The following is a 25,207-nucleotide window of genomic DNA, read 5'->3' as shown; positions in this document are numbered from 1 at the left end:
TTTTCACATTTTTTATTGTTGCATTGCTTATTTTTATATACAAAATGCAACAGTAAAAACCGAAAATATATGGATATCTTCATGCACTCTTGTTTCCTTTTTTTCGCTTAAAAAATTTATTTGATAAAGATCTGCATAAATTTTGAGTTTTAAAGTATTATTTATCCGCTTTTCCCTCAAACTCAGATTGAAACTGAATGCAAATAAATCGAGAATGGCGACAGCGAGATGTGTGAAACTGTGCTTCGTTATCACTTTATTGTGATTTCCATCGTTTAATGGATGAATGATGAAAACGAATAGGCAACACCAATCTTTTTCTGTATCCTGCAAATATCTGGCTCACGAAAAATTGCAAAGTCTTGTAAGAGTTTTGTCATTATCCTCTATCAACCTCCCTTCATGCATTCATGTCGATGGCTGTCAGATTGTATCTCGATCATTTCTAGAAATTTCTTTTCTTATAGGTCAGCACACGTGTATTTTCTCTTCATATTTTTTTACTTAGCACATGATTCTTCCTCCAACTAATATCATTACCACCAGCAAAACGTTGAACGAAAGGAAAATCTCATCTGATATTCAAGACACATCATTATTAGCAAAAGAAAGTGGTTTGTTATTTGTTTACACCTATAGCACCAACATCCAGGCGATATGTAGAATTGTGTGATTCACCACTCTCAAGTAGAACAAGCATGACAACACAACAAACATCGACAATCACAACAATCAGTAGTTCCTTCAAAAGATCACTTTTTAAACCTCTCCAGCTTTCGTCGAAATTATTCTTTCTCGGAATAAAAACTGTTTTCGTGCTCAGTCTTGTGGTGTTGATGTATATACAAGGGACAATGGCCGAAGAAGACTTTATACAAAAGATTGCCATGTCACTGACAGACAATCATGGGACATGAAGTAAGTTCCATTCTATTTTTGTTTCTCAGACTTAGTGCCTCCCGTTATGTATATGTTAGTGACATGGTTTTTTTTTCAATATACTTATTATTATTATTATTTGCACAGTCCCGGATGAGACTTTTTTGTTCCTTTACTGACGTGGGTGACCGACCTGCTTTACGCATGCGTGAACAAACTTATTAAACCTTCACTTCACCATTTTTTTTATACTCATTCTATCCAAACCAAAAGCCTACCAGAAAATTCTGACAGAATGCTATACTAAACCTATCACAAACACTAATAAAATACGCAACCTAAGTCTATCTTAGTATTCGATGTCTAGCTCGCGCGCACACACACACACACAAACTATATATATATACACACACGGACACACACAGACAAAAACAATTAATTAAGTTCTCCAGAACAAAAACAAAAATATAAAAAATGAAAGCGTTTAAACCAAAGAAAAAAATACCTGCCACTGAAAAGCACTCACTTAACCCTCTAGGTGACAACATCTTCGGACACAACCAGTCACCAGCTCTGTGCACTTTCACTGAACATCATCAACACATCAACAGACAGACGTGAGTGCAACATGAAGAGTCTCGCCCTAAATGTTCCACCTCTCCACCCCGAGTCTCCTTCTTTCAGTATTGCACTTTTTTCATCCTGCTTTTACTTCTCTTCTCGTCCTTTTCCTTTTTTATTTGGTTTGTCTCTCCCTTTTTTGGTTCTTTTTGTTCTTTTTGCTCTCTTTCATTCTCACTTCTGCTCAAGCTCGTGTAAATTTTGTCAGGCAGTAACAAAAAGGATTCATTTTTCACTATCGTTGTTTTCATGCGTTTTTTTTTAAAAATGAAGGCTTAATCCCTCATTCACACTTTCCTTAAATCTTAATGACACAAACACACATATACACATAAGCATATTCACACATAAAAACACACAGAGACAAGACCCACACCAAAATAACATGAAAACAGTTGCTCATACCCTAACGAACAAAAGCACAAAAAAAAAAAGAAAAGAAAAAAAAAAACCCCACAAAAATAACAAACAATTAATTGCACACACTACAACAAACATATACAACCCTCCCCATCACACCCACATACACGCACACTAAATCAGTTACACTCATACACACGCAAACACACACAAACACACTGTATCATTTACACACACACGCGCGCGTGCTCTTTCCTATTCCTCCCTCTCTCCTTCCATCCCACCTCACTCCGTCCGTCCGTCACTCACTCGGGGACCTGTAAAGACATGCGCCAGGCCAACAGAAACAGCTCAGGTCACATCTGCTAGGTGGCGCCTGTGGCTGACAGGACCAACGCTGACGTTGTGTAACAATCACATGACGAGACGAGAAAAGATGAGACAAAACGAGACGAAGCCGCGAGTTTCCCAGACAGCAAAGTCCGAGGTGCGCTGGCCCCTGATGTTTGCCCTATCAGATAAAATGGAAATCTGCTCCATCGCCTGGTAACCATTGAACAGACGTTGGCGCCGCACGTGCAATCCTTTGTAAGCCTTTGTTATTCAGGACGTCTGGGCTCGGGGTCAGGTCGACCAGATTGACCCGCGGTTGGGGGGAGAGGCAGCGGCACGAGAGGAGAGCTGAGTGGTAGTCACTTCCACTGTGACTGTGGCAGCGGCTAGCGGCTTCAAGTGTGGGAGGTACTCCCTAGCCGCCATCTGCCTCCAGCCAACACTTCCATCCACACATTCACTCACAGATGGTCTGTCTTAGCCGGACATCCAGTCTTTGCGGTGGCTGACACCATGGACTACATGTCTACATCTCAAGAGGTCTACATGGCTGAATAGGTAACATCCTACTCTTACTGCTGCCATGACATTCTAGAGTTTATCTGCGTCTACCACAGGCTAAGCTACAGTTAAAAAAAACTGTTATTACTGCTATAATAAAACAATTCTTAAATGCATGCCTAAACAAACTTCTTTGTAAACCAGACAGGTGTAACTTCTACCTGTCTTCGAGACAATCTTGTGTCCATATTTCGCTGGAACAGTTTCCAGAAAAGAAAACGAGGGACTATACACAATTTTTCACTCCAGCAGCGACGACCGCTTGCTGACCAAATTGGGCAAAGATGAAAACATCTTGACACAAATATATTCATCTTCACAAATACCGGCACATGTCCTTCGATTTTGTCTACAAATCGTCACTTTTGTCTACAGTACAGCTGTATTCTCCACACCAGCTGTGAACTCTGTGTCAAAACCTCATCATCATCATCCTAAGGCTCCAAAATGTCTGTAGTCGTAGTCCTCTGGGAGGAGAGTATTTTACAGTAGTGTCACTTTAACAATATTACTGAAGCTGACTGAGCCACTTCATAAATACAAATGTTACCACAAATGTAATTTGTTTTCCTGTGAATTAGGAAAAGTTTCTGTGATTCTTTCCTTGGATCGGAATTCAAACAGTCGTACCGAGTTAATCCACAAGTTCCTTGTCAAATATCCAAGTCTCACGTTGGACACCGCCATGTTGACGAGTGTAGACTTTGAGGTTGAGGACGTTGTCACGAGGGCTTGGAGCTCGCACCCCGCGGCGGGCGGTTTTTCGGTTTCGGGAGGATAGGAGGCGGTCTCTGGAACTCCCCGGATGTCCTGGAGGAGAGTGAGATGGGAGAGTCCATCATAGCCGGGGTGGCACTCCTCGCGGCCTTGGGCATGGGGCTCACGCATCTGTAAAAACAATGAAACGTTTGAGAATAGATGAAAGAGAAAACTGTGATCACGTGTATAAAAATTTGCCATCACTTGAGTTAAAAATAGACAAGCTGTCACAGCGAAAGAAGCAAAAACATTCAAACTATGATGAAGAATTTAAAAACGATTGTAAATTTCAGGACCCAAATTTTGTTGTTTGGTTGTTGTTGTTGTTGTTGTTGTTGTTGTTGAAATATCGTCTTCCTGGCTCTTATGTCAGCTCACCACTTACCTCAAAGGTGGTCTGTTTTCGTTGACCTGCGACGGTCTCTTTGGGTGAACATGCTGTGGCTGCTGTTGCTGCTGCTGTTGCTGGGGCACGCGCTGCCCAAGAGAGGAGTTAGGGCGAGGCTTCGAGAAAGCAGACCTTGCCCTTTGCTCGGCCCCAGTCGCTGCGGATCCTGCATCCTTTTCTTCCTCTGCCTCCGCGGCATCCCCTCCTGTCGTCTTGGAGGCTGCTCCCAGGACATCGTAGCCTTGCTGGTAGAAGGTGCGGAGGACAGGTGACGTGGATCTGGCGCGGCTCTGGCAGCGGGATGGTGGGCGAGAGGTGGTGGGGATCAGTGCGCAGGCCGAGATGTGAGCGGGGGCGTTGGTGGGCCGGAAGGTCACCATGGAGGAGCTGCCGTTGTCGTGATGGAGGTGTGGGTCGGTCGGGGTGGTGTCCTCGGAGGTGATGGTAGTGGTCAGGGACTCTGCTGGCGATGTTGACGATGTTGCCGGTCGTTCGCGGCGCAAGGCGTTGGCCACTTTGACCAGGTCTGTCGACGACGCTGTGGAGGATGCGTCCAGCGTATCATCATCGTCTTCATCGTGGTAGATGTCCACCTCGCCGACGCTGGCTCGCGCTCGTCCGCACGGGCTTGATGAATCGTGACGTGCGCGTGACCGACCCCGCACGGGCGAGCGGCTGCGGTCCCTCCGCCTCATTTTGGGCGAAGCTGGAGGTGAAAGGTCATCCACGGACACACCTAAGTCCAGGTCCAGTGACACGAGGCCGTCAGTAACATCACAGGGAGACACAAACACTGGTCTGCGAGGACCAGAAGGCACCGCGGAAGAGTCGTCATCTCCGTTTTCATGTTCTGGGAGCTCCTCCAGCAGGTGGGAGTTCTCTGGATGCGCAGGAGGCATCTGCCGCGTGACAGCGCTCGTGGAAACCGCCTTACCTGAGGCCGCAAACGATTGTCCAGGCCCGTTGCCAACGACGACTGCACCACGCGCCCCTACTCCTCCTCTTTCACCTCCACCAGGAACCCCACTTCTCATCTGCGGACCGTTGCTGGTGGGACCACTGTGGTTGAGGGAGCTGTTGCTGTTGCTAGTGTTTGCAACGACGCCGACGTTGGAGCCACTAGTGTTGCGGATCAAAGTCACCATCACGCTGCTGCTGCCCAGACTGCTGCTGCTGTCACCTGCGCACCCGCTGCCCTCCCCTAGTCCTCCTCCGGCACCGCCTATCCCACTGACGCTGCTGACACTGCCACCACAATGTCCATCAGCACCTCCGCTTCCACTCCCCCTCACTAGGGTGACGGTTGGCGTGGAGCGACAGCTGTCGGCTTTGGTGAAGCTGTCGGCCTCCATCTGGACCGACAGGAATTCCCGAGGGTACACGTTCCGCCCGTCAGACATCGGCGAGGGGTCTCGAGACTTCTTGTGTGGCGATCGTTTGCCTTGCAGCGCGACTGTTCCACACGGGGGCTCGGCGGCTACGGCAACGACAACAGCAGCTACCCCCGCTTTACCAGCGGTCTGTCCGACACGGGAGTAGCTATTGTTCATGGCCGTCACGCACGACCTGTCGATCAGCCGGAGCTTGCGGGCAAGCCACGAGCACTTCGCCCTGACCTCCTCCTGCATGAGGTTGAAGCACATGGCGATGAGAGCCAAGCCGAAGATCAAGTAACAGGCGTTGAAAATGGCTTTCTCCTTGCTCCAGACGGTCCCGAACCCCGGCACGAAATCCCCGAAACCGATGGTGGATAGGGTGATAAAGCAGAAGTAGGCCCCGATGAGGTAGTCCCAGTCCTTCTCCCACATGGAGAAGAGGACAGCGCCGAGGAGGAGATAGAGGGTGATGACCAGCAGGCTGACCAGCATGGGCACTCGCACCTTCTTCGCCGGAAACGACGGCGCTTCCCCCTCCTCAGCCAGGTCACTGCTGACGTACGTCACTTCCCCTTCCTCTGCGCATCGTAGGTTACTTCCATCCGTCAAGCTTCCGGTTCCGCCAGCCAGGCCTGGTTCTGGACCCTGTCCAGGCCGCGCGGCTGGCACCAAGGACTGGTGTTTGGCTCTGTGACGAAAGCGGGAACGAGAGCCACTGAGCTGAGACGGACAGCACAGCCACATGAGGCCATAGCACAGGTGCTTGTACAGGAACCGGAAGCAGTCTCCGAACAGCGTGCCAAGGTTGGCCAGCCACAGTAAGGTCAGGGGAATCCCCACAAGAGCGTAGCCGATGGTCGCCAGGCGTCCATAGGGTGTCTTCGGGGTGATGTGTCCGTAACCTGTTGAGACGGATGTTGTAAAGGCAAGGTTGTAAAATGTCATCAGTAAAATTGTAGTTTTTAGCAGGTGTCATCGTTAGGGACAAATAGTTTGATAACTGTCATTGTCAGCTTGATACAGTTAAAGATTTTACAAATTTGACAAGGGCATCATGGAAGTTTAAGGTTTAAGGTTGCCATATGTAAAATGTTAAAGGATTTCACAGTTAGAGAGAGAGAGAACATGAACTGATTGACCAATCAAAACTAAAGACTCAAGACTGCAATCTATATTTACCATCTTTGGAACAAGAAATACGTCGAGCTCCCCCACTCCATCACAAATACATTAAAAAATGAAAGATTTAATAATGAAATAAAAGTTGAGAAACTGAGAGCCGAAGAAGGCGAAACAACAGACGTAGAGGGAGATACCGAGAGAAAGAGAGAGAAAGAAGAGGCCAAGAGAGAGAATACTTTTACAAACTAGACACAACTTTCCCCCCGGAAGCTAACAACACGATTGGCACCAGCAATAAAACTCTGGACTCCCTGCTTGTCTCACAAACTGTCCTCGCCGACTTTGTGGTCATTCCTTGTTTTATTAGTCTTTGCAATGATGACTCCTTCGGAAGCAACATAGGGTCGCGCGGGGCCTGCGCCTCCACAAGACATTGATGACAGGCAGCTAACCGGGTGGAAGAAGGACACTTTATGGGGGATGCAGGCGCGGGTGGCAAATTCCACCAATCGTCATAAAGTAACCGCTTTGTGGTCTTCTCACAACAAAGCTTGTGTCTCTCTTAACCCTACACCGGCAATGGACATGGCAACAAAAGCATCCACTTATTGTTCGATCCACAAAAACTGATTCTTCGATAAAATATTACAGTTTAAATAACTGTGACTAGAAAACATTATCTGAACCAAGATAAGTATAAGAAAATATTATAATGGAAGTTGATGTGTGAGGTAGGATACACACAAGTACCAGACCGTTGTGAATATTTGGGATAATATTTTTCCCTTTTCAATGACTGTCAGTATGAATGTTTCTGCCACTGCAATGAACCTTGCTCTGGTAAAACAACCCTTTGGGGATATAACTAAAAAAAATTATTTATTTTTGCTTTGTGCATGTTAGGCTTTAACCATTTTTCTTCAGAGACCACTTCCTGAGGCGTAGACCAACAAATATTATTCGCAGTATCGAAATTAAAGGTCCTTATTTTTTTTCCTTTAAGTATTCTTTTGTTCGAGAATCCGGCCTACAAACAGAGAGAGTTTTGTCGTTAAAACCCATTTCTACAAATAAAAAAAAAATCAGCGATGATATTCCTTCATCCACGGCATTGAACCAGGCTCATTCCAAGAGATGACGTATGTTGGCAGGCAGTGGCATCGATGACCTCTGCTGGTATTTACAAGCTGACCTGTCGTGGAGCAAGACAAGTTGACATAAATCGCTCCTGTCTGGTTGTCAGCCCAAACTGGGGGGAACCCTGACTCCTCGAGCGAAACGATTGTTGATTACAGCGCCGCCGCTGGACCCACGGCGTTTGATGAATGAGAGAGAAGCACAGCGAGGATCTGCACCCAAAATATGACTCGCTGTGGCGCCTACTTCCGGCGCGCCGGCGCACTGCCAGGCGTCAAGACTTCCGCCTCGGTGTTTGTCCACACAGCCGCCAGGGGGCGGACAGTGTGAGGAAACAAGCTTGGGGGAAGGGGATCGGGTCTGGGCGAGATGGAGGACGCCGAGGGTCTGCCGCGGCCACCAGATCGGCTTTTCTGTTGGGCAAACAAATGGCCAGCCGACACGGGACGACGATGATGGGAAAGGAGTGATGACAGCAATTTGTTGGGAATCGGCCACTTCCGCAAGGGCCATAATACTTCGTTACCGACCTTTCTCGCGAGACTGTTTGCGCGCGCGTGGAGACAAAACCTGCCACAGTGTTTGATCGCGTGGACACACAGATCGGGAGAAGAAAAATAATTATCTTTATCTGCCATCATCTTATGCGCCTGTCAGGATTTCTATTTCTCTTTCTGTCACTCTCATTTATACTTCTGTCTCTCTCTCTCTCTCTTTCTCAGCCTGAGTGATAATTGTTTATAAATAATAGAATCTGCTGAATTTATTTATTTTGTATTCACTAGAAAAGTGTCACTTAAATCTTCGAACAAACCGTGTTTATTTAACACCCTCAAGTAGTCATCGATATTGTGGGACTTGAGAAATGCTTTTTCCTCCCGGTCCAACACTGTCAACTCGCTGCAGAGGTTCGATGACTTATTTCTCTATTTCGTGAAGTTCAGAGCAAATTATCCTTTTGCTTTTTTTTTCAAACAGTGTCTGCAGAAAAAAATTTCAAAATCATGATTTCTGGCCGAGTAATAACGCGCATCAATTTCCGAAACTTCCAGAACGTGACAGTCTCGCGCCGTTCTCGCGATGTTTGCACTCGGCTCCAGTTTCCATACTTGCCAACCATTTGTGCGCATGTGCGTGCCGTGGATATGCAAATGGCCATGCTCCAGCTCTTGCCAGTGTATCATAATTCGAAATATGTACCCAGCCTGAGTGGGATCGATGTGCATGTTGATGATAGTCGTGGTAATCGTTCCGAGAATTTAAAAAAATAATAGTAATGATGGACATGAAGACGAATCATCCTGCGGAGTTCCCACGGTTCGTGATTCGTCTTTTCGTTGGGAAGCTTTTACAGTTCTTTCGACTGTAAGATGCACACAGCAACGGCTTTTATGGTCTGACAGTGTGTGTTTTTGTGTGTGTGATTTATATATATATATTTCTACTAATATCCAATTTGCAAAACCTCAAATTTCCGACTTAAGACTCATTCTGTATTGGGATATATTTTTTTCTGTTTTAAGATGTTACCGGTGGCTATAAATAAACAAAAATATTCAAAAAAAAATTTCAGCATCTACTACTCAGAGCAAACATTGACAGGGGCATGATTTGAGATAACATTAAATGAGAGAGAGAGAGAGCGAACGCCATTGTTATCTCCCCTTTACTCAAAACACCGTGGCCTTGTTGCGGATCGTGAGTTATCTACCTGTCATCAAGGTACATCAAGATTACAAGTATGCAACTGTTTCCGAACTTATACAAGCTGAAGAATCTCTTTGGCGTTGCTAAAATAATTGTATTTTCGAATTGGATAAACTTAGAGAAAGTATCATTGCCAGTCTCACCGCAAAAAGGAGAATAAAAAAAATGGTGGTTAATGTTGATGTTGTCTGCGTGGAGAATATTTGATTATTTATCTATATTTACTATCTATCTCTCTCTTTTATATCTAGCCGGCCTATTCTATCTTATACCCTCTGTAGTCAGGTAAAGAAGAAGAAGAAGAAAGAAGAAGAAGAAGACGACGACGACGACGATGACGATGATGATGATGAGGAGGAGGAGGAGGATGACGATGATGATAATGCACCCCGTCCATCCAGTACTACCTACCGCTTTCACCGTCACTACTCACCTATAGTAGTGATGACAGTGATGGAATACAGCAACGAACCGAAGAAGGACCACTTGGTTTCCATGGTAACGTCCTGTCCATCCCAACCCTCCCACTTGACGGCTGTGTACATCTTGTGCTGGAAGTCGAGGAAAACGGCCTCCGCCTCCGCCGTCCAGTTGGGCTTGTAGAAAATGTTCATGGCAAAGGTGATGTTCCACAGCAGCTCCACACTCGTTCGTCTCACCTGTGTGAACATGAGGGACAGTGTCTTTCACCTTTGTGAACACAAGAAGACCGAAATTCAAGTTCAAGGCAGAAATATTTTACATGTGCACTGAAGCAATGTTTACCCAGGGAACATGGACTCAATCATTTCAGTGTCAAAATCTTGTCGGAGTAACAACTTCCGCCGATGACATTTTCTAGCTTTTTTTCTTTACTTTTTTCTCTCTTTTCCTTACTTCATTGTTTTATCTCGCCTCATTCGTTTCGTTTATTTTAATTCTCTTAATTCACCAGTTTTTCGGTTATCGCCAATCAAAGTTACGCGATGAATACACTTAGGGAAGAGACTCCTTCCTATAAAAATGTCTTATGAGTTCGATTTTAATTACAGGGTTGAGCTGAGCACAGAATACTACTTTCACAAAATTTGAATGAAAAATGTCTATCTGTTCTTGCGCTACACACTTACAAACATCGTCGTGTACATTAAATAATAAAAAAATGCCGACATTAAAAATGGTCTTTTATGTTGTCGATGGTTCAACCGAAGGGAGAGCTGGTGCAATATGTTAATTAGTGCTATTGGTAGACATTGGTAATACTGCAGTTTGATTAATTGTACATGGTGATGTTTGTGAACTCATTTCTCGAAAAGGTAGGTGGAGAGGGTGGTGGTGTGTTTACTCAGGTATGGGGAAAATATTTATTTTATTGTGTTGGCCCTAGTCATTTGAAAAGAAAACTTACCTTGCTTAACATTTAAAATGTCGCACATAGGAGGAAAAAAGAAGAGAGACAGAGCCACCCACCTCCGCCATTCTGAATCTTTCATTCTTCTCGTACGGAGCCTCCAGGCTCATGAAGATGAAGGCTCCCAGGACGGCATAGGCCACGATGACGAGGCTCAGACCCACGTGCGAGAAGAGAAACGCCGTGACCTTCTTGCAGCAGGTCGTGCAGCGGTGTGCTCTCCCCTTCTCCCCAACAGAACTTGGCGACAACCCGCTGTTCCTCCTCTTCCTGGGACAGCAACGGCAGCTGCAGCAGCAAAGACAGGTCTTCCTGCTGGGCTTGCTATCCTCCTCCTCCTCCTGCTCAGCATCCGGGATGTTGGCCATGTCGGAACCCAAGTGGTAGTGAGGCAGGTCCGACAACTGCGACAGCCCTGTGATTCCGGACCGGAGTGTGTTGTCCTTGTCCACGTCGGACGTAGTGGAGGTGGTCTTCGCTCCGAGTGCTAGATACGGCCTCTCTGAGCCCCCGTCTTTATCCCCGGGACCGTTGTCAACTTTCTTGTCGACTTTATCGTCGACTTCGTCGTCGTCGCTGCTGGCCTGGCGCCGCGGGCAGCAACTGCTGCACGCGCAGCGCACGTGACCCCGAGACCTCTTGCCGCCGGCGGCGCCAGCATTGTGGTCTGGCTTGGAGAGGTGGTTCTCGCTGGAGGACGACATGATGGCGGGTACCCTGCCACCCGTCTGACGTCAGCACGTCGCGACAGCAGCCCGCGAGGAAGGCTAGAGTTGCAGACCCTGGGTGGGCAGTCTGGGCAGTCAGCTCAACTGTTGCATTCTGACAGAGCCCTGGGTAACATGTCCGACACTAGAAGTAAAAAAAAGTAAAATCAGAAAAAAGGAACATTACTTCATCGCTATTTTATCCAATACGTTTCAGTTCACCAACCCCACGCTGGACCAATTGCAATCGTTTCTGGTTGGAATCGTTAATACATCTTTGATTTCATCCCCCGTCCTTCTGTTCCCCATATCATTCCCACCCACCCTACCTTTCTCCTGGCACCAACTCTTTCCCTGCCAGACGCTATTTCCTTTCGAGATCATTCTACTGACATGCACAATGGTCTGTCTGTCTGTCTGTCTGTCTGTCTGTCTGTCTGTCTGTCTGTCTGTCTGTCTGTCTGTCTGTCTGTCTGTCTGTCTCAAAACTTCAGCAGTGGACTCACCAAGGTACGAACTACCCTGTGTGGGCGCTCAATGCACTTTAAAGATGATGGTCACCCTTCCCTTTGCAAACTTTAGCATATCGAGGTGGTTACATCGACATTGAATTTTGTTAGTTTTAATGTTCACACGCTTGCCTGATCTAGTTTCAAGTACGGCCTTCAAAAAAAAAATGTTTTGGCCACTTTTGACTTCCGGACGAAGAAATGCAACCGCAAAGTGATTTTAAAAACTATTGGAGTGTTGTGAAGGCATCTGCTGTGCAAACAAAATACTCTTATCTAAAACAAAATATTATTTGAACATATTGCTCTGTATGTCGTCAAATATTGTTTGTTAACCAAATATTTTAAAACATTTTGTTATTGAGTAAAAAGCACTCCCTTGTGTATACATCTAGAGGTCATCCTGAAATAAAAAACATTAATCAATGATTACTATCCTGCTACAAATAAAACATAAAACTACTCTGTTTACAGTTTTAGAATATTTCTGTGACTATTCCTCACGTAAATATGTTTTCAACCCCCGTGCATGACCTTTCAGCTGGAGACCAAAGAAACTCGTTTGACTGTTTACATTCCATACGCCGTCTCTTCCTTCTCATTCCATTTCTCTCCTGCTGTCTCTCTCTCTCTCACGTTCTCTCTTCCCGCCTTTCTCTCTCTCTCTTGCTCGTCTTTGTAGACGGGGTGGGGAGGATAGACAGCATGCAGGAAGAGAGGAAGTTTCGAAGAGGAGTGTGGACAGACAACAGACCAGAAAAATAGAGAGAGGGAATAACAGGTTTAAAAAAAAAAACAAAGTTGAAAGTTTATAATTTAATTGGTAGTCAGTGAAGATTGTGAAGAAAGTTTTGTTTCTGTCTCGCATAATCCTTTTCTCTCTCTCTCCCCTTCCGTCTTCCTTGTGTGCTGGTCTACTGTAGAACATACAATACACACCACTCCTACCCATCCAGCACTCAATCAATTAATGCATTTCTCTAGCTCTGAGGTTTTAGTTCCAGGAGAATGCTAGTCACAACCGGAAGCCAAGACCAAATAAAGGAAACAGAACCGAAAGCTTTCAGGTTAATGTGTTTGAAGATAGAAATTCGTGAGAAACTTGAAACACATGGAAACTACAAAACATCTGTTGACATGGTTTTTCTTTTCTTGGGTTCTGCTGGACTAGAGTTGTTTTTAACTCTGAGATTTCACTTTGTGAGTAGAGGGAGTTGTTTGTAGTAAACAATCATTCTGGCCTGCAGCAACTGAAAAGCCAGAACATCTAGATGTGTGAGAAGTCAGAAATATTTTGATTTTTCTGGCATTGAAAATAAAGTGGCCCGTCTCATATTTAAATGTAGTGCTTTTTTTATAGTTCGTTGATGGATTGTTCGCAGTGACTACTTAATAACCTCGGCTCAGCAATCATAAATTTGATTCATTGTTCATTTTAGTTTCACGTCCACACTGACTGAAAGATATTTATCCCAATACTGACTATTTAACTGGAAAACTTAAAAAAACTGTACAACATGGATAAAAAATATTGAGTACTGATAGGAGGAGGTGATTACTAATTTAAATAATATATAGTCATCCTGCTTTTGTATATTTTTAACAAGCAATGAAGTCTGGTCATATTCACATGAAAATAGTTTTAAACACAAAACCTAAGTATTCGAAACATCTCTATCTTTGGCTAATATACCTGCAGTTAGTTCCCCTGGTAGCATCATCTTTTTCACTTTCTAGTAAATTTTCAGCATTTTCTCAAGTAAACGGTCTTAGCACTCCCACAGGTAGTCACATGAACGGGTAAATGTTCTTTCGGCAAAGAGATGCTACTGTCTTGTTTCTGATGAGGGTGTGGTGGCTGTAACAACAGCATCAAGAAACTGGACAAGAAATTGCGTAAGCAGCGAACTTGTTTTACTGTGGAGTGGTTTCCACCATTTTTGTAAACTTTTTTTTCCAGTTTATTGTCACGTGCGACACGCCCACGTGCAGGTCGAGGTGAGCCAGAGGTGCGCGCGCATCGGTCGGAGCCACGCGTCAGGTGGCCGCAGAAAAAAGCAAGCAGCCGGGTATCGAGCGATAAAAGCCCGGAAGCGATTGTGCGCATGCGCAGACGCTGCGTTTCTGGCTTGCTGGGTTCACAGAAGGCACGCTCCATTGGTTCTGGTTGGATTTGATGGTACTGTCCCGGTGTGTTGGCTTGCTCTGACCCTCCCAGTTCCCCCCGTGCACTACCGCTGCACTCATTCTGGCACCGAGGTCGGGGGTCGTAGCTGCTGTCCTTGTTCTTTGGAGCGTTGGCGAGACAAAGATTTGATTTCAACACATGATCTTTGATCAATAAACAGTTTATTTGTTATTGTGCATTAACCCCCCGTTGGCCAGAAGGTCTTGCAGACACAGATGGAAAGGTGTGTCTGTGTGTGTGTACATGAGGGTACGCGTGTCTGTGAGTGTATATCTGCGCGTGGGTAAGAGTTTGCTTGCTTGCTTGCTTGTGTGTGTGTGTTTGTGTTTGTGTTCTTCGTATATTGGCGTGAGTTTGATTGAAGAAGCACATTTCATCCTTTTTTATCAAAATTTAAACTTTGTGGCTGCAGAATCATTTTTGACTTAATTCATAATCTTTTGTTTTCGTCATTGTTTTCAAAATATTTCCTAAAATTTTCATCTGATTTTTATAAGATTATGTAAATTTGTGATTGACATTGTAGTTTTTTAATTGAACCTGTCAGACCTGTAGATGCAGAGAAAACCGGTTTTCACAACAAAGAAATATGGCGATTAACTGTGTATTTAATTTTTTTAAAGCTGTATCACTTTGAGAATGGTGCATTTTGTTACAGAACTCCTTCACAATATTTTGCAAAATAAGGTAGGGAGATCATTATCACTGTGCAGGTTTAATTCATGTCGTGTTATACCCCACCTCACTAAAATATGAATATGGTTGTATTGTAATTCAAAAAATAAAGGAAATAGAGTCTCACGAGTTGTATACTTACCTTAATTACGTTTGAAACATGGGACAATTTAGACCTGAATAATGGAACAACAACAGGAAAACAAAGACGTGTAAAAAAAAGAGAAAAAAAAACCCAAAATAATTTAAAAATCATTGCAATTAAAAAAAATTAAACTAAGCAAATAAATGGAATGCTCGCAATTAATTTTAAGTGAAAAAAGAGGAAAAAATTAATTAATGAAAAATTAACTGATGGAATGATTTAATGACAATTTTTTTTTTATAATTTTACAACCGTATTTGAAAGATAACACAGTGGATACAGAGTGAAGTTCACGGCTTTGTTTTTTTCCTCAGCGGATGAAGTGGACTAGGTGGAGCTGAAAATTGTGCAGAGTACACGAACGAACAATCACACAGGCCAATGAACAGCCGAGCCTGCTGTTCCGGGGCAGTTTGTCACCTTTACAACCTCTCTGACAGCACTTTTGTATCTGTTGGGAGTCGACGACAACGGCAGACGTGAAGGGCAGTGGAGGTATATCGACCTTCGGTTTCCGGGATTGAAAACTCGCATTAGGAGATATGAGGCGATGAGAATCATTTTCACCTTTAGGCCAAATGACATACCTTGTGGTGCATGCGCTCGATGTGACGATCGTTAAAGACGAGAGTGACTCATTAATTTGAAACATTAGCGGTTGATGCAGATATTGTCTGACATTTTTTCTGAGAACTGTGATCGAATATTCTGGAAACGATTTACAATTGGAGTTGTTTTCAAACAGGGATTTACTTTTCTGGATAAGCTAGACTGAGAGAAGATCAAGAGAGAGAATACAAAGAAAGAGAGAGAAAGAAAGAAAGCTAAAAAGGAATGCAAACAAACTGACGAACGGAATGACAGATGAAGGAACAGAGTAGGGGACTGAGAAAGATAAGATTGAGCGATAGTCACTCTTTCACACCTCTCTATAAAAACAATTATTTTTAACTAGCAAGATTTTGTCAAGGAAATGCTCACTACCCCCCAAATGAATAATCTTCAGTCCACGTATTTAACCGGAAGTAAAAATTCAGTTCGCGGATTTCTTTAGAATTAATGATTCATGGCGCGAGCTCAAAGCTGTCAACCGGTCTTTTGATGTGGCGCGCACGTAAAAGAGTTCGATTGAAATGACGTCAGATTGTGACACCATAATGACGCAAGATTACAGTGACGCAGGTGGCTCAGCAAGCCAAGATGGAGAGACAGCTCGACAGTGCAACAACCTGTCTTTACACAGCCACAAATGTCTTCAACACCATAGAGAACTGTTGAAGTAAGCATCATCCTTTTATTCTAATTTTTGACCTTTAATTAAAACTATGTCACGGAAGCCTTTGTTCAGTTCACTAGATTAGGATTTTTGTTTGTTTGTTTTTTTCAATCAACACAAGCGACAAAGATGATGAGAAAAGCGACACCGAATAAAAAACTTGCAAACTCCACATCGTTGCTTTTCATCGTCAGTCATCATTATCTATATGGTTTTCACTTTCTAGGGTAGAGGGCTCTGTAGTACGGCCTTGTCGGAAGAGGGCGTGCCAGTCGGCTAAGGAGTTCTATTGATCTCGAGCCGAGATTTCACTTTTTAGCGCAGTTTGCTCTCCGATCCCCTAGAGGGCCCCCACGCTGGCTTTGCAGGCTACAAGGCCTAATCAGGGTTGAACCCCTGAGCGGCTTTCTTAATTCCAAGAAGCTGTTGGAGGTAACTGGCCTCAAAAGACATGGTCATGAATTTAGGAGGAGGGAAGTAGGGTGTGTGACCTTGCTCCAGTTTGTTTCCCCATCGCTCATTTCCATTGTCTTGCATTTTTTTTCAGTCTGCCGCTATCCTGCTGAATGATATTATTTTTAAATATCAATGACAGCTAGAACCTTCCTTTTAATTTTCCATTTTAGTTACTGTGTTACTAACTTTAATAAAACATGGTTTTAATTTTACTTACATATTTTAATACATCACAGAGAATTTTGAGTCCTCCCCTCCCCCCTTTGCAGTAGAGAGATCGGAAGATAGACATAATGAAATAGGAACGAAAGACAGGCAGACAGAAAAGAAAGAAAAATAATAACAAACAGAATAATGAAAGATTAAAAAAACAACGGAAATAAAGGCACCGAGGGATAAAAATAAATAAGAAAAGTGGAAAAGAGAGAAAGAGTAGGGAACAGGGGAATTTAACATCCCCAGAATGGCGGCGGCATGAACCTCGGAAGCTGGGCAACGAGCTTGAAGCTAGGAAAGTCACGAACATCTCTGGTAGCCCAGTCACACCCAGGCAAGATCAAACGAGACCAAACCAGAGAGGACTGGAAAACAGCGAGCTTCTGCCACAAAAATGTGTAAAAGCACGAAATCAATTTCTTTTAAGAATAGGAGAATTTTTTTCCACCAAACTCTGTTGACCAGATTTCACGTTTTCCTAACGCTCGCTTTGTTTTGGGGGCTGGCGTGCTGACGACCATCATGCGGATCATTAAAGCTCGTTTTACAGGAAAGAACATTCGACAAGCCTTGAGCTCTAAGGTGAATCTTGGGAAGAAAGAACAGTAAATTTATTATAAACGGATCTTTCTTTAATTTATTTACAGTACCTTTACATGATCTGATTTGGTTGCAAAACAGGTGTGTCTGCTTTGAGTCCATATCGGTTCATTACTTGATTAAGTTTCCTTACCTTTATGATCCAGAAAATCTACGTAGGGACTGTTATTGGATGTTAAACAATATTAATACTACTACCCATCTCCGAGAACGGTAATGAGAAAGACACCCATTGGCGTCTCATTCATCTTCTCATCCTAGTACTCCCATCTTCTTTCTCCTCCCTTCAGAGATTTTTTTTTCTTTGTTAATGGAAGGTTTTAAAGCAGCATTATATTGTTTGTAAACACCACAGTAGGTAATAAATGTCACACAAATTACCTCAGACACACTGCTGTGAAATTTCGCATTTTAACAGAAAATCCAGATGTAAGACTCTTGCAGTTCTTAATAATTATATGATGGAAAAGAGTTGCACGAATGCACACGCGCGCGCGCACACACACACACAAGGAATGTACGTATGCACACACGAATACACAGAGAAAGAGGAGAAAGACTCGATCAGAAGAAAAAGAAACTGGCAAAGCTAAAAACCGAATACATTCAGCGATGGAGACAAGAACTTCCAGAAACTCCGTGACAGAAAAGGAGTAATTATTCATGCATTTGCTATTTTATGAAATAATGGCCGTTTGATAGTGCAATTAGATGAGCCAGTCAAAGCTCTCCTCTCTCTGGGATATTTTTCTCTCCGTCTAATCACCGTCGTTAATCATTGGGCCACTCGCCTTCAAAATTCCTCTTTTTAGAAAAGGAAGAAAAAGGGTGGATGGTTTTTTTCCTTCCCTGACTTCTGCCTTCAAATCAAATCGTTACACGCAAAAAAGTGCGCCTTTCAGGGACGGAAGAAAGAATCAGGGAAGCTTTCAAACTTGCTAGCATCCGCTCCATCTATCACTCTGTGATTCCGGCCACACGACCCGTCGCCATAATCTCTTCTTGGACTCACGGTCCGTCACCGACCATTCGGAGCTTGTTCAACACGGAAGCATCGTCCATGCTGCCCTTAATGCAAAACTGGGAGAGCGATTAAAGGAACGGGTTGCGACCTCCAGCCCTCCTTCTTCTCATCCCACGTGACGTTGTGATCTGTCTACGCAAGCGAAGGTCGAAGGTTGTAGCACCGAATAACGTGTCCTTGCTCAGAGCTAAGGGTGGGCTGCCTTCTTGATGTAGCAACGACGTGGACAATGATATTGTCTGTCATAATTATTGTCTGTTACAGTGATTGCCCGCTTGCGTTTTGTCCTAGAAGGACATTATGAAAAGTGTTGAAAATTATGGCCAAGAGCCTGGGACTACGGCAACCTCTCAAGATGGTCGTTAATGGAACTGCCCACTTTCTCATCCAGAGAGGTCAGATGTGTGCATCGTGGGGTCAAAATATCACTGGATTCGGTTGACGAGCTAAAGACTATTCTTAACTGGACCAATGTCGAGCCTTTGATGAAGATCTGCAAAGTTGTATCTCTCTCACACAGAAAAGTGATAGTTTTGGAGGCGAACTTTCGCAATTTTTGAACTTTGGACAGAATGCTCAGCTAAGTCCAAACGTGTTTGACGATACACTTGCCAGTACAATGGGACTTCAGGACGTTTGACTCTTTGGCACTTAACGGCAAGCAACACTACTACTGTCTAGCACTGGCGTCTGGACTGAGAGGCGCGTTGGTTCGATACCCGAGTAACGCAGCAAACGTCCCACAGTGGACCCAGCTTGCGGAAATCAGTACCTGACTCCATAGAGGGCTGGGGAAAGTAAGGAAGCGAGGGAGAAGAGATTGGCACCACCCTCACTTACTGCTGGCCCCAAAAGAACTGTCTTTAACACCTCACTCCCCAAAGACCTGAAAAGATTAGGGGACGAACTTTCCCTTTTTGTAAAAACTTTGCAAATCTGATATCTGGCAAATAAATACAGATTGTTGGTGAGACTACAAAGCTTCCGGTTTAGTCACATTCATTGTTTAGGCTCACCGAGACTGACTGAAGAACTTGCCAAGAGGCTAAGCGTTGGTCTTGGCAGACAGACAGCAATCCACCTATCGACATCCATGGTCACACCAAATGACCTTATACGGCCCGCGGGCCGGACGTTCCCCATCCCCGGGGTTAGTCACACTGCTCGTCTCTTCTGTCTTCACTAGGATTAAGAGACCTCGGCCGTGACCTTTGACCAGCCCGCGAGGTGCGCCTCACATGGCCAACTCTATGCACAGTGCTGCTGTCTCCGTTTTATCGAACACATAATTGAACAGATCAAAGCAACTGCCGACCGATTTACAGGCAGCCAGGCAATCCTTGCTGGCAGCCCGGATGTTAGACATGTTTCAAATAGGAGAACGTGCGTGTGTGTGCATATATGATCGCGAGTTTTCTTTATGTGTGTGTGTGTGAGTGTGTGATCTTCATGTAAACCAAGGAATTAAATGTGGTGGGAGGAGGTATGGGTTATAGTTTAGGGGTAGGAACTATGGGTACTTTATACTGTGTGCGTGCGTAAGCATGTGTTATGTATCTGTGTTGGGAGAGGAGGGAAAAAAAATGAAATTGAGAGGAAAGTTTAAGCAACATTATATTTGCTTCCATTTAACCTGCTCGTGTTATCTCCCTCCCCAACTCTCTCAAACACCCCACCCAGCCCACCACCCGTTCCCGTGACTGCTCATTGCTCTGTCAGGATGTGCAATTTCCATTTCGTTTAGCCATGGTCTGGTAGGTTGAGCAGCGGCGAAACACTAGTTTGCGTGTCGCAGGCACAGGAAGACCTCCGCCACGTTTCTCTTCTCCACCCCCTACCCGTCTCCCTCATTGCTCCATACATTTTCCAACCCTCATTTACAAACCCTCTCCATCTCCCCCCTCAACCCCTCTGCACCCAGTTCCGTTGTTCTGCACGAACAGCCGAGCCTTTATGCGCAGGCCAAGTCTTTTCAGACAGCCTTCTGAGAAAGCGGAAATGGCCCGAACCGGAAGGACCTGATAATGTTACCGGCGCGAACGTGAGTAGAATATGCGGCACGAGCAAGGGGACGCAACTCTCGTGGTTTTTTTTTTTTTTTGCTTTGCGAAGAAGAGGACACCCCAGAAGTGATGCGCACCGCATTAACTTTTATTTTATTGTTTTTTTCACCTGGTTGGAAAATTGGTGGATAATATCACTGTCGTCGTATTTTTGTTAAAAATATCTAGAGTTGTCTTTCTTGCGTCGTTATTGTAGTTCTTTTTGCTGCTTTGTCTTCAAGCTGTTGAGAAGACAAACAGGTTGGTGACGTCATTGACAAAGGAATGGGAAGAGGAATAAACTCAATGATAATCAGGAATTATTAATATGTTGACATTTGGGGTTTTAATATTCTTTCTTTCTACACAATATAGTTTACAATATAATACGAATCATTTCCAAGAGTAAGAAAAGGCGCTGCGGAGACAAAGAAGATGTTGGTGGCTAACAACATCTACAACCTGTCCGACTGCCTGCTAGCTTACCGATGTTTCAATTATCAATAATTCCTGCCATCCTACAGGCAATGACACGACTGCTTGTTTTGATTTTCAAGATCCACTCAGCGCTAAACGTGCTTTCGTGCCGAGGAAGGCCCTACCTGCTCGGGTTGCCTGTTTAATTACCAGGCCGCCAGCTAATGAATCATTCATCCTAGGACAAGACTGGGGTCCCGCGCCCCATGACTAGCAACAAGAGCTGACAGGGAAGGTGGCGCTTCGTACGGATGTAAGGGAGATCCCTCCACACTATAGTGACTGTACTTTATTTGTGAGTTTAGCAATGAGGGGAATGACATACACAGACACCATTCAATTATTTACATGGAGGGCATGATTGTCTCCTCGTCAACGGATGGACCAGCGATAAAATGAGCTGTGTGTGTGTAAGAAAGAGAGAATGTGATAATATGATGAAATACACTCCAGTCTTAATAATCATGGTGAACAACCATAATTAGGATATTCATCTCCATTTGAGGAACATAATTAACATGTAACAAAAGCCGTAATTGTTGAATGTCGCAAAATGGTGCAAAGAAAAAAAAAAAGGAAGTGTTACGAATCGAAGTTTGGATTTGGTAAGCGATGCCATAATGTCTGACATCGTGGGCGTCAGCTCCAGTGAGTTCCAGATCTTTCTATCACGTGAGCTGTGTAGGTGTGGCTGACGTAAGCAGCCTAGAATGTCGGTGCGAGAGAGTGCATGAATAAATGATTATTTTTCTCTAAACGTTTTCTTCCGATAATGTATATAAGCGCAGAGGGAGAGAAAGAGAGGACACATATTGTGCAATGATTAATTGTCAGGTGTATATTGAATTTAGCCAGCGTGTCAGCTCGATTGTCAGCTTGACGATCATTGCATACAGACTGTAGATAAAGTGTTAGAAGTTCAACAGGATTGTGTAGACTTCATTTGTAAGAGACTGGGCCATAGGTTAGAGGTCCCACGAGAGCCACGAATCAGGAGACTTTGACAGAAGCGACTAGGTGTTAAACATCTTCATCATTAACAACACCTTTCCATCTTGGATTACAACAGGAAGTCTCGCATAAATTTGAATATTATTCTATGTACGAGAGAAATTACAATGCAACTCGAAAAGATGCGTGCTTGTGATGACAGACTTGAAAGATTTAGAGAAGAGCTGGCATTAATGTTAGCACCAGAAACACAAACAAACACATAGACGGACAGACAGATGCCATAGAACTAATGGCTTTCTCTTTTCTTCTTCCTTTCTCGTCAGAGCAGACTACATCCCACCATCCAGTCTGACCCTGCAGCAACAAATGCCTGACCTCTATTGACCCTCTGTCCTCTGCCTCCTACCGAGAGCTCGGAGGGAGGGTCTTGGGGTCCGTGAGGCTGGTTCTGCAGGCTCCTCCCAATATGTCACCGGCACGTGCCGCGTCGTGCGAGGTCAACATCGCGAAGAATAAATTTCCCTTCATAAACGCTAACCAAACGTTTGCAATCCGTCTGAGGAATTTGTGCAGCGTTGAGACTAGACAGATCCTTCAGACCTGTCCTTAGACAGAATAGTAAACATAAATTGTCGAGTAATGACTGATGGAAGACAGAAGACGACAGCACCGTGAAGGCTAAATCATGGGATACCACGAAAAAAAGGAACGAGAACAGGTGTAGGATAAAAAGCAAAGGAATACAAATTAAACATGTGAATGGGACAACAGGATATAAAGACTTTCTTGCAATATAAAGAAATAATAAAGATGGGCACGAGAGTGAAATGTAGAAAGCGAGAGAAAGAGAGAAACAAAAGAAAGTGAGGAATACTTTAACTGTAAGAGCTAAACAAATAAATAAAGCAAGGCAGCAACAATTTTGTTTTATTATTTCAAAGAAATAATAAAGGAAAGCATGAAATAAAATTTAACAAATGACAACGGAAAAGAAAACACTTAAATAAATAAAGAAAAAAAAATAAACAAAGAAAAGTTGGAAAAAGAAAGAAATAAGAAGGGACAAGGGAAAAACTGAAAGACAGAAAATGCAAGAAGAAAGTAAAGTTAGAAGGTAAAACGAAACAAGAAACAAGAAACAAATACAAAAAATAAAAACAATAAGAAGGGAAGGAAACAAAGAAATAATAACAAAACATGGAACGAAAAAATTTAATAGAAGAAAAAGAATGATGTAAGGAAATGTCTGTGAAAGAAAGAAATTAGAGCTCACAAGAAACAAAAGCAAATAAGAAAGAAAAAAAATCGAACAAAAAGAAAGAACCAACCAACGAAAAAGCAAAAGAAAGAAAAAAAGAAAAATGGAAGTAAAATACTGAAAGGAAGAAATGAGAGAATAAAATAGATGCCCCTGACTGAGTCACACACCCGAGGAGCGTTGCCGGGAACAGTTGCCCGATTCCAGACAAATATCAAAGGCGATTGTCAACTCCATGGACCGGAAGTCCCAAACAAGATCTCGACAAGCCTCTAACAGCAATCTAGCGGTTTTTGCCTTCCGGCTACCCCGGGGACCTTTTACTCATGCATCATTCATGATTGGGTATTAGGAGGAAATGAAGCCCTGCTGCCCGAGCTGACCAGTGTCCAGTCACGACCAGTCGATATCGGACGGAAGGGAGGAGATGGCCGCTTTAGGGTCAGATTAGCTCCTCGCTGACCAGACCACTCAGACCTGACCTCATCCGGTTGCCATGACTACAAAAATAGAGTCAATGTCTTCTCCAAGACACCAGACCACTCACTGTCTTGAACAATTTTCTTCCTTTCATCCTTCGTTTCTGTAAAAGATGAGGTCCGCTGGTCCTTCTTGGACACACACATATGAGACACTCCATTGACCCACAGTGTCCAGCTGATATTGTCCCAGTCTGTGGACACTGGCACCAGCTGAGAGAGGTCTTTAGGATCCTAGTTCTGTTGGTCTACAATCAAGTGTTCGCTTCCAATCATCGTGTGAGACCGCCATCTTGGGTGATGCCCGTATGTAGGACGTTGTAGCGGAAATACAGCAGTAGAGACATTTTTAATGGTCTGATTGGTGATGGTCATCGTGACCATGGACCAACGCTAGAGATTGTTAGGCATGTCTTCTCTATTGTCATATTTTCCTTCTTTGATATATTATATATCTATCTCTGCTGGCTTGGTAGGCTTTTGTCTTGTTTGTTTGTTTGTTTTTTTTTTTTTTTTTTTTTTTTTTGCTTTTAAGTGTCTTCCGGAAGCAAGATTTGAACCTGAGACACTTTTTTTTTACGAAGTCTAATAAAAGGTTACTCGTCTAACTGCAGTTCGCTTCCAGTTAGGAGGGGTTTGAGGAGGAAAGGGGGAAGGAGTCTGTTGTCGCCATTTTGCTGAGTTCTACTGAAGTCATGGTGAATTATAAAAGCATGGCGATCCAAATTAAGGAGACTCATCGATCAAAGCAAAGAAAAAAGTGAAAGGTTGACTTCTTCGTCGACGCCGGGAAGGCACAACCTCCCACCCAACCACCCGCTCTACATAAAGATGACAGAACCCTCCAGAGAGAGTTTAACCGATCCCAACAAACTCATCTCCTTTATCGTTGATGTTTTCCCGTCAGGAACAGCGCGCCCCCTAGCGGCTTAGTGCCCATGAATACCAGCGCCGTCCATACTGCAGTACTGACCGCTCCTGTAAATCTGAAACTGTCACTGAAAAAGAATTCTAATAATCATCGCCATAATCATTATCATAAAAATTAAATTCAAAGTGACGGGTGTGCAGCTCGATCACGTGGCAGGGCGAGGGTTAGAGAGTTCACAAAGGTCAGGCCCACCACCGTGATTAGTGGGCTGAAGGTTGTCAGTCCGTATTGTTTATTCATGGAATGCCAGCCGAGACCCATCTCATCGGCGGCAGAGATGGAGGCGAAGTTGAAATTCTCCTCCCTCCTCCTCCTTCAAGACGCATGCGTATTCCAGAAATGAATTGCACGTGCATTATTATGCGCGGTGCCGCGCAGTGTTTTCACATGGCTTTCCTTGACACCAGGTCCTGAGGCTTGGGGAGGGTCGGGTGATGTTATCGTCGATGTCTCAGCCTGTGTTTAGCGAAGTCTGGAGACGGTGGCTACAGATGTCGTGAAGGCAACGCATGTGTCGAACGATGTCTCCAAAACGAGGCTGTCCTGACATTTATGACCGGCATTTCCTGCCATAAAACTGCCTCCAGACATGCATACTTTGTTTACAAATTGCATCCAGCGTTCACGTGAAAATTAG

General features: G+C 44.1%; 1 protein-coding gene across 3 annotated transcripts in view; it reads right to left on the bottom strand.

Annotated features, from left to right (window-relative positions):
- Positions 1-2,102: 2,102 nt before the first annotated feature.
- LOC112562921 overlaps positions 2,103-25,207 on the bottom strand; it is a 37,744-nt gene continuing 14,639 nt past the window's right edge. For all 3 annotated transcript variants that reach the window (XM_025236530.1, XM_025236533.1, XM_025236532.1), the window contains 4 exons: positions 10,693-11,485; positions 9,677-9,902; positions 3,899-6,179; positions 2,103-3,642 (listed from right to left, as the gene is read on the bottom strand). In XM_025236530.1, the coding sequence (XP_025092315.1) occupies positions 3,477-3,642; positions 3,899-6,179; positions 9,677-9,902; positions 10,693-11,337 (3,318 nt within the window). In that variant the 5' untranslated portion in view covers positions 11,338-11,485 and the 3' untranslated portion in view covers positions 2,103-3,476. The remainder of the gene's footprint in view (positions 3,643-3,898; positions 6,180-9,676; positions 9,903-10,692; positions 11,486-25,207) is intronic.

This window comes from Pomacea canaliculata, linkage group LG4 (assembly GCF_003073045.1).
Source record: "Pomacea canaliculata isolate SZHN2017 linkage group LG4, ASM307304v1, whole genome shotgun sequence".
NCBI classification, from domain to species: Eukaryota; Metazoa; Mollusca; class Gastropoda; order Architaenioglossa; family Ampullariidae; genus Pomacea; species Pomacea canaliculata.
Note: the sequence above shows the minus strand (reverse complement) of the source record. Positions and strands in the feature narration are given on the sequence as shown.